At 47.1% G+C, this 10,167-nt stretch overlaps 1 protein-coding gene across 11 annotated transcripts in view; it reads right to left on the bottom strand.

Moving 5' to 3' along the window:
* Positions 1–749: 749 nt before the first annotated feature.
* HDAC5 (histone deacetylase 5) overlaps positions 750–10,167 on the bottom strand; it is a 122,937-nt gene continuing 113,519 nt past the window's right edge. For 3 of the 11 annotated variants that reach the window (XM_083408294.1, XM_083408296.1, XM_083408295.1), the window contains one exon: positions 9,749–9,864. In XM_083408294.1, coding sequence (XP_083264420.1) covers positions 9,822–9,864 — 43 coding nt within the window. In that variant the 3' untranslated portion in view covers positions 9,749–9,821. Of the gene's footprint in view, positions 8,719–8,892; positions 9,252–9,747; positions 9,865–10,167 lie in introns of those variants that run through there. The other 8 variants (XM_083408297.1, XM_083408299.1, XM_083408298.1 and 5 more) reach the window with 4 other exon arrangements.

Below are 10,167 nucleotides of genomic sequence, written 5' to 3'. Positions count from 1 at the left end.
AGGGACCCCTGAGCATTAGGTCCAGTCGCAGCCAACTCTGGGGTTGCGGCGCTCATCTTGCTTTATTGGCCGAGGGAGCCGGCGTACAACTTCCGGGTCATGTGGCCAGCATGACTAAGCCGCTTCTGGCAAACCAGAGCAGCGCACAGAAATGTCGTTTACCTTCCCACTGGAGCGGTACCTATTTATCTACTTGCACTTTGATGTGCTTTCGAATTGCTAGGTTGGCAGGAGCAGGGACCGAGCAACAGGAGCTCACCCCGTCGCGGGGATTCGAACTGCCGACCTTCTGATCGGCAAGTCCTAGGCTCTGTGGTTTAACCCACAGCGCCACCCGCGTCCCTCAAAAGAGGCATAGGTTGTCTCTTTTCTGGTATCCCTAGCAAATCACTATCTCGTTTTTGTCCCCATTGTTGTCTTTGGTAGGCAACCTTAACAAACTATGTTTCCCTGGATTCTTGGGGTATGTGTGTGTCATGTGGCTTAAATGCACGTTTGTGTACACAGTCCCAAGTTGGCTTTTCTTGTTCTAGAAACGCCTCCTGCCTCAGAGGTGTGTGCAGTTTTTCTTTCTCTCTGCCAACAGCAGAACCAGGGACGATCCAGTGAAGCGAAACGCGTGGGATATTCAGGACAGACATTCACACATTTTAGCCGTTGGGTCCTGCTAGTCTGGGAAGTGGACACAAGACTCACATAGGGGGGAAAAAGCCCAGACAGCTCCTCCACACATCAATTCTACAACGGGATATTGCCAGAAACAATTTTATTTACACAAGGACAAACATTGGAACATATTACAAAATACTCAACTGAAAATTGTATCCAGAGCGAGATAAAACAGAGAGAAAGAGAAAGAGACAGAAAGCAGGAGGGGAAAAGCAGGAAAAATAAAATAAAATTACAGTTATTCCCACTTGTGGGGGCATCTTTCAACAACATGAGAAGGGGGCTGGTTAGAGGATTGGTGTTGTGTTTTTTTGACAAAGTCCCTCTTTCCCTCCATGAAAACAGCCCCCTTGGCAACTTAATACTGGTGTGGAATCTTCCACAAAACAGGAGCTGTAACGCACGCACACACACACACACAAACACACAACTTGTTCCATGCTGTTGTCCTAAAGACTCATGGCTTTTCGAAGGAGTTGCTACTCTTGGCCAGTTCTGACTTCCCACCCTCCTCCCCCTAGAAATAATTTTTAAAAAACCAAGATGAAAAATATGGCTGGTGGATATTTGTCTTCCCACCCACCCTAAAAAAAAGGTGGAAAAATGTAGACGTGACAAGCCCTACCTGCGAGTTCTGCAGAACACACACTGCCTGACCTCAGATTTAGCTGAAGTTTCTACTGCTCTGGGTGAACGAGCCGTACAATCCCAACGGTGGGATTTCATTTGATACCTGCATTCACGAAAACCATGAACGTAAAAACTACGTCGGTGCAGAAACAGGAGTACTGGACACAAAACATGTGCAGTGTGGAAGGGCGGGGGGAATGACAACAATGCACATGAAAATCCATGGCTCGCCCTCTCCCCTCCAACATGCTGCTGCTGCTGCTTGACATCCACATGTGGAAGCCCCAGTGTGCAAGGCAGAGTTTAGCCATAGGGACAGAAGCAAGCATGCAGCCTTGTGCAGAGCTCTGGGCCTGCACGGCAGTTTTCCACAAGCCCCTTGGTGGACCTGCGAAAAGGAGATGTGGGTCAGGGAACTGCCTGCTAACGAGGACAAAGGAAACGCCTGCATCTCCTTTGTGGGTGGGCAGGAAGGACTTGAGCACTCTGGGCGACTGCCTCTCTCTATGACCAGCCACAGACCTGACCACAGCAAACCCCACAGCCCTGATTCAAATAAGAGGCTTCCTCATTGTCCCTGCTCTTTATTACACCTCTGCTCCCATTTCATTCTGCACTAGCAGACAGACTGCACTTGGCTTGTGTCAAACCAGTGAGCTACCTTGACGGCACTTCAGCTAAGGACACTCATTGGGTTCAATCGGCAAAGGGGAACTTGCTGTCGGACTTCATCTCCCATCAGCATAGCCAATGGTGAGGGATGATGGGAGTTGTAGTCCAATAGCACCTAGAAGGCTGCAGGTTCCCTGTTGCTGTGTTCAATTCACTGAAGCAGTGTTTCCCAAGCTTGGACTACAATTCCCATGATTCCTGACCACCACTCCTGCTAGCTAGGGATGATGGGAGTTCTAGTCCAAAAACAGAAGAGTCAAGTTTGGGGAACCCTGCACTAAAAGCCTCACTGATTTCAGCGGGAACTATGTCAAGTCGTGACGAACAACCTCATTGCAACTGAAGTCTGGATTCGTGAGGATGAGGTTTCTCAAACACCATGTTTGAGCATCCTTTAGCTCTTAACAACCAAGACAATATCCTCATCCTGGTCCCGTCAGAAAAAGGAAGGCATGTGGGATACTTCAAGGTTCCTATCTGGAGGAGTGGATGAGGAGGAACTCCTCACAAAACAATTTTGATTGGCCAATGACAGCGGCATTCAATATCAGTCATACAAAGGCCGTCTGCCATTGGTCAATACAAATTTTGGGCCATGATTGAGGGCAATCAGGAGCTAGGCCTGGCCTAGTCAACCACTCCTATCTTTGTAGGGCACTAGGCCTCACACCCAGGAACTTAGATCTTAGGTTAACTTCTCTATCCACAACCAGAATTCAAACTTGCAACTGGAGATGGGAGGGCAGGCCAGCAGCATATAAAGTGTATGTGGTTTTATAGCTGCATTCCAAGCCCCGAAGGAAGACTCCCTCAGGAAACTGACACAGCTCTTTAAAGAAGAGAAATCCTCACTTTCTTCTTACAGTGTCCAAAATACCACCAAGAAAAGTTCCTTGATTCTCCAAAGGGGCACTTATGGAGATATTTTAAACTGGGAGTGTGATGACATCTATCCAAACAAATACTTGCATATACACTGACCCACTCTGCTCGCCCCCCAAAACCCCACACTTTTGCCGCTGATAGCAAGTGGTTCAAAATGTCAACTAGAGGGAAAACAGGCAAGTGCACTTATTCCAGGATTGCAAGCGAGAACATGGCAAGCACCCATCCATCCATCGGTAGTAATTTAATTGTTTTAACTACTTTTAATGTTGAAGTTTAGGTTGCTGAAGCTTATCTAAAAGGATGGGCGTTGTTGCTGTTATTTCCACTGACTGAAAGTTGGAAGAGATCTAGAAGGCTGTCAAGTCCGATCTCCTGCTCAAAGTGGGGGAATCAAGAACCCAAAACTCTTTTGAGGTACAGTGGTAGCTTTGTTCTCAAACTCAATCTGTTCCGGGAGTCTGTTTGACTTCCAAAATGTTTGAAAACCAAGGCGCAACTTCCGATTGGCCCTAGAAACTACACCAACAGCCAAAACAGAGGTTCGGCTTCTGAAAAATGTTCGCAAACCGGAACACTTACTTCTGGGTTTGCAGTGTCCGGGAGCCGATTTGTTCGTCAACTAAGCTGTTTGGGAACAAAGGTACCACTGTATTTGAAGTGCACTTACAATTAATTAAGAAGTTTAATATTCATCCCAAATTTACCCACTTGTAAGAAGTCCATTAGATCTAGTCCTCCCCAAGTAACAAGTCTTTGCCCTTTTCTGTGTGACAGGCCTTCGGGTATTTGTAGCGTAATATCACAAATATCTATCTATCCATCTATCTACTGTGAAGCTAGTGAAGATGTAGAGTGCAAGACCTTTGTGACAGGGGCGTGCAGATAGGTGCCTTGCGGGAGGCACTGCATCAAATTTCTGCAAGCTACACAATACAGATGCAAAGTCTGTATGGATTTCCCTGCTTCTCCACACAGCAGAAATGACAGCTTAGGCAAGCCATTCAGGGGACTTCGCTGAGCCGTCTGCACTGGGGAGGCTGCAAAACCACACACCACACTATAATTCCCTTTCACATCTACTGGGTGTTGTACATTTGACTAAGCATAAATTAAGGACAGGTGAAGATGTGTGTTACTATAGCAGCTGAATCATTACGGAAGCATAATCACTATTGTACAGAGATTTGGAAGTCCTTGTGCAGAATCGAGTTCACGGCAATCGGTTCTGCCATACTGTGGTGAACAGTGCTGATTGGCTTGTGCCTGGGGTGTCACAAACCTTCCTCTGCTCCCATTGCCACAGCTGCTTTTCAGATGCGGTTCTTTTTTTTAAAAAAAAAAAATATATGAAGCGAGAAACATTAAAACAGTGCTTTTTTTCTATAAAAAAATGTTTAGGGGTACTCTCATTTTGACTCAAGGAAATCACCATATTATAGTTCAAATCGGGGGAAATAAATACAGAAAATGGATAAATAGATTTAGGGGTCTGTGTCCCTGCCAGAAAAAAACCACTGCATTTAAATGAATACATGTTCACGCTGCTCTCGCTTTATTTCTTACAAAAAGACTCATCTGAAGACTGGAGGAATAGCAGAGCCAACTGAGCTTACTGTTCAGATCACTGATCTGTCAATGATAATTGGAAGATATTTGGGAATTCCCAGGCTCCCTCTGGGGGGAGGCGAGACACACCCACCCCATGCAAAGTCCTGTTTAAAGGTGCATCTGTCCACTCTAAAAGGTTCCAGGTGGAGATGTGGGAAGCTCTCAAATGAACCTACCCTCAGGAATTGGTCCCATCCCTGTTCTGGAGCAGTGGCGGCTGTTGCTCATTGAGGCAGAAGGTAGAGAGATCTGCAGGAGGTGGAACTCATTCTCGTTTTTTGCCCTGACCCTCTTGCCTGCTGAGTTTTACAAGGGCAGCACTGAGGCCAAGGAGGAGCAAAAAGTCGGGAGCACGGTGCCGCTTCTTGCAGCAACAGAGGGCTGCTACCACGAGAAAAATCTCTTCTGAAAGCCCAAGCAGAGCTATCTATGGGTGCTGAGCTGCTGGTCAGGTCATCTTATGGGATGGCCTTTTTAATAGGCATGGGTCACCCACGAGCCACGGCAGCACATCTCCTGCTGTTGCACTTATTTGCTCATTATTTGGGGGGACAATTTATTATATACTGGTTTCATTTAGCTTCAGCGGTTTACAACGTAGGTTAAAACATCTTAAATAAACAGCAATGGTGATGATAACGGGTCTGGTGCTTCAGAAGTAGAGGGGGGCATCACCTGTCTTGCAATGATGACTGAGACGAATATATAAGGGTTTCTGGCGAGGACACATTTCACTGCTTCCCTCTCCTCCCCATATGGCTTATTTTTCCTCACTATTCCTGCAAAATGTACACCTGTGCATGTACATGGATTAAAAAAGGTATGAAATTAAGAACTGATCAGAAGTTAAGGGGGAACACTGCCATATCTCTCACCGCTCAGTTTCATGCTTAGATGGTCCTCAGAATCTAACATACCACGCTGGGTAATTTAACCACGGAAGTTTCTCTTTGCCAGGGAAGGTAAAAAGAACCTGTGGTTTAGTGACGACTCCCATCATCCCCGGCTACTGTGGGAACCACGCTGGCTGGGGCTGATGGGAGTCATACAACAACACAACACCTGGAGGGACGCAGGTTCCTCCATCCCTGCTCTGCTGCATGAATTCTGAACCTCATCCACGTGAGGATTTTCTCTCCTGCCTTTTATTTTCCAAATAGACCTCTTGCTGGCTTTGCATGCACACACAGACACAGACACACACACCCTGCCCGTTCCTGCCTCTTGCCATGTCAGCGCCACAGCCTTTGAAGGGTGGACTGCAATCTGCAAAACCAGCAACCAAATAAAAAAAAGGCAAGCTTAAAAAAAAACAAAAACCCAAAGGCAAAAGGCCACAGCTACGGAGAGTGGCCTGTTCCTGGCCTCATTGCCTTTTCCGTGACTTATCTCTCGTTCTTGTGTCTCTAGTCAAAACAAAATAGAAGGGCAAAAGACTGGGAGCTTGTGGCTCTCATTTTGTTGGGCTCCACCAGCCCCAGCCAAACGTGGCCCAATGGTCAGTGGGAGCTGGGAAACCAACCAAGTCCACCATCCCTGAGCTTATGTACTCTGGAGTCCAACCCATGTTTGTTTTTGAAAGCAGCAGAAGGCTGAGCACATGTACATTCTCCCACCCACTGCTGCACCTGTGACTAAATGCTTCCTAGTAGTGGCCAGGCTGCCCCCAGGTATCCTGGTGGGCCAAAACGTCTATTTCCATGTTGATGGGTGAGGTCTGCATCCCCACTTCCCTTCTCCCTGGCTTGGAAGGCTTTCTGCATGCTGGGCACTGCAAGGATCTTGCCTTCAGGCATGGGCTGTGCCTCATAAATAAAACCAGGGCAACGGATGTCCTTTCTGCCCTGGGCAAGTTCTATGGCTCCCTCTACTGGCTGTGTCCCACAGCGCCAAAGGAAGGAAGGAAGGAAGGAAGGAAGGAAGGAAGGAAGGCCCGCCTACTAGCCCCACTCTTTTTGTTCATCATGGCTATGTGTGTGATCACCTCCATCATGGGATGGAGCATCTTTGCAACCCTCCACCTCTCCTCCCACATGGGACTCTTGGATGAATTAAACCAAAGCAAACCCAGAGGATCCCTAAAGCAGACTCTGGCAAGGACAACAACCATAAGTGCAGCTAAAAAACACATCACAGTCTCACATTCCACACAATGTCCCGTTCCCCCCCCCCATCCCCAGTGCCCTCCCCCACCACGCACAGCTTAGAAATCCCATTGCCCTGAATTAGTGAAAACAATACCAATCCCCATCTTCTCCCTTGTTGCCTTATCCCTGCTAGCAACTTTCCAAAGGAAAGGAGAGTTTGTTGGTACAAGTTAAAAAAATACTATTAAATAATACATCTGTAATAAAATTATATACCTTTTTTTTTCTTTATATCCATTTCTTTTAAAAGCTAAAATTGCTCTATGGTTTTTTTTATTCCCCCGCCCCAAAACATTTTTTCTTTTCTTTTCATTTCTTTTCTTTCTTTTTTTGGCTGGTGAAGTGACAGCAAAGAAATTCTCTCCTTTTTTTCTTTTCTTTTTTTTCTCCTTTTTTTCTTTTTCTTTATGAATGGACAAAAAAGTTTCATCGAAACGAAGTTTGTGCACGCGATACAAGAAATCAAATTATTTACATTAAATGACAAGGAATCTTTCGAACGATGACGGAGGGAAGTAGGAGGAAAGAGAAAGAGAGAGAGAGAGAGGAAAGAAGAGAGAGAAATCCTCAAGAAAGCATTGGTCATGAAACAATCAACATAAGCAGTTATCTTCATTACAAAAGGGATTTAATGACACATGGCATGATCCAGCTAAGGTAGATGCACGCTCGTAAACAGGCCTGTACGGAGATATCGCTTGCCAGATTGGGAATGTAGGCACCAAATCAGATTCTGCATTGCATTGCTCTGAATGAACATCCTAGCATAGAGCTTTCCAAATTTTTCAAGTTTGGCGACATGCTTTTTGGACATGCATCACTCTGTGACACAGTCATTCGGTTCTGCATCATTTCGAGACACGGTAATTCAGTTTTACTAGCAAACCGGAGGTTAAAGGAACCCCTTTTCAGCCCTGGCAGGAGCACGGGGAGCGCCTGCAGGCAACACACTTAACTTTGTCGCAACACACAGTTTGGAAAGCTCTCTCTTAGTGTATGTTTGAATCGATACACCCACCCACATTGTCCCCAGACTAGTTTGCTTGATAACCATTTGTTTACAGCTACAGCTGGATCAGGCCCAATGCGCATTGGTGCTGGGGATTTACACGTGATTCCTTCCCACATTTGTACAGGGTGATCTCCCTTAGAGATGGTTAACTTAAGCAGGGATGGTGGGAGGGAGGGAGGGAGAGATGGAGGAGGAGAAGCAAACCTCACAGGGATTTTAAGGCATTAACAAAAACGACTTAAAGGCACACTTTTTATTTCTCCCCCTTTCTCCTCAACCTCGGGGGTTTCTTCTCCTAGAGATTAATTCAGGAGGACTATACAATACTGAGGAACTTTTTTTTTTTTAACAGCTGAAATGGGTCGGGAGAAAGATACGCGATCGAGGCAACATAGGTAGGATTTAAACCCAAAGCCGTTTGGATCTAACGTCGCAGGGGAGGGGGAAGAAGTGAGAAACTGCCAAAGGGTAGGAACTGGAGAGGCAGGGGAAAAGGCATTTGGGAAGCGGGGTGGGTTTGCCTTCGGATGCCCATCTCAATGTGCAAAAACCCGGAGCAGAGAAATGGCATTTCAGGAACAGGTTCGGCAAGAAGGGGCAGGTCCGGCCCAGCCCAAGAGGCAGTACAGGTGGCTGCCTAGGGCAGCAAGAGTCCCAAGGGTGCTCCAGGCGACTTGGGAAATCCCTAAAGGGGGACGCGCAACTCCCCGCTCCTGCCCTAGACCCCCGAGAGAGGTGTGGAAGCAACTGCAAGCCCCCTCCCCAGATTTCCTGACTGCAACCTATTACGCCCCTCACTCCACAAACAAGTGAATGGAGCAAAATAATAACAACAACAACAACAATAATAATAATCCATTTGCATGAAGTTAAGGGGAGAGAATCTGAAACTGGGACAACCTCCAAGGAAGAAATGTAGTGTGTGTTTATGTGTATATATATGTGTGTGTGTGAAACTTATTTTTTTGTTACCTAGGGTAGCAAAATGGCTTGCACCAACCCTGAGAAGGGGGTGAGTTTAGCGGCCAGGGAGGCAGGGGGAGCAGGAAGAAGAGGGAATGATGTCTTAAGAATGGAACAAGAGAGGAGATGCTTGCATGAAAGCAGTGGCGTAGCGTGGGTTGTCAGCACCCGGGGCAAGGCAAGTAATTTGCGCCCCCTAACCCGTGGATTTCTGCCCCCTAACCCATGAATTTGCGCCCCCTAACCCTAACCCCCAGATGTTGCGCCCGGTGCGGCCGGCCCCCCCTGCACCCCCCACGCTACGCCACTGCATGAAAGCCCCTACCTCACCACCATTCCCCTCACAAAAATCCTTAAAGAGTTAGGACAAAATGGTGATGCTGGTGAGAACATATGCCAGGAGACTGACGCGATCACGCACACACACACATACACACATGGGCTCGTTTTGTCCAGTGCAACTCTTTTTTTTCCTTTTTTTTTTTAATAGATTAAAAAAAAATCAATTCGTAGTAGTTGTTGCTGTTGCTGCTGCTGCTGCTGCTGTTTTTTTTTAAATGGACTCACAGAATTACCAATTAACCCACAGAGTGACAGCTACACAAATCAAAGTCTTGGCACTTCACAACACGGGCTCGGCCTCCATTGGCTCTTCTGCTGGCCTGGAGGGAGAAGACAATAGGACAACTGGTTACTGGCCTCCCATTGGCCCAGAGGCGGACGCAGCTATTGGGCTTTACAGCTGTGATGTCAGAGAAGGCTCAAGAAATATGCCGAGGTGGAAGGGGCCAATCGCAACGTGCTGAAAGTCAGCATGGTGGTCAGAAAAACAGAAGGTTTGCTCAGGATGAAGAAAACGGCCTTATGCACAGAAAGAAAGGAAAGCTGACTTATACTGAGTCAGGCCACTGTCTACACTGGCTGGCAGCACCTCTCCAGGGTTACACCTGAAGAAGGTGGGGGTTGAACCCAGGACCTTTTTGCTTACAAACCATGTGCTCTACCACTGAGCTATGCTCCCTGCACCCTGCAGAGACAGATTTGGAGGTAGGAAGCAGTTAGGCCAGGTCAGGAGTTGGGCAGCTGAGCGAAAAGAGCACTCAGAAGTCAGAGGCGCTAAGACAGATGTTGCCCTCCAGATGTTGTTGGGCTCCGACTCCCACCAGCCTTCATCCAGCATGGCCAATGGCTAGGGATGATGGGATTTGTACTTCCACAGGGCAACGCATTGACTACCCTTGACCAAAAACACTTGTGATAAGATGCCCGCTCCCTCTTACAGTGGTGCCCCGCAAGACGAATGCCTCGCAAGACGGAAAACCCGCAAGACGAAAGGGTTTTCCGTTTGCAGAGGCGCTTCGCAAGACGAATTTCCCTATGGGCTTGCTTCGCAAGACGAAAATTGACGAAAATTCTTGCGATTTTTTTCGCTCCAAAACCCCTTTTTCTGAAGCGCTAAGCTGCTAAAAGCATTTTAGCAGCAAAACCACTAATCCCTTAAGCCTTAAAAAGCTGTTTTTAGCCCTTAAACTGTCAATAGCGCTAATCCGCTAATGGGCTTGCTTCGCAAGACGAAAA

This window comes from Podarcis tiliguerta (assembly GCF_965153285.1).
Source record: "Podarcis tiliguerta genome assembly, chromosome: 13".
NCBI classification, from domain to species: domain Eukaryota; kingdom Metazoa; phylum Chordata; class Lepidosauria; order Squamata; family Lacertidae; genus Podarcis; species Podarcis tiliguerta.
Note: the sequence above shows the minus strand (reverse complement) of the source record. Positions and strands in the feature narration are given on the sequence as shown.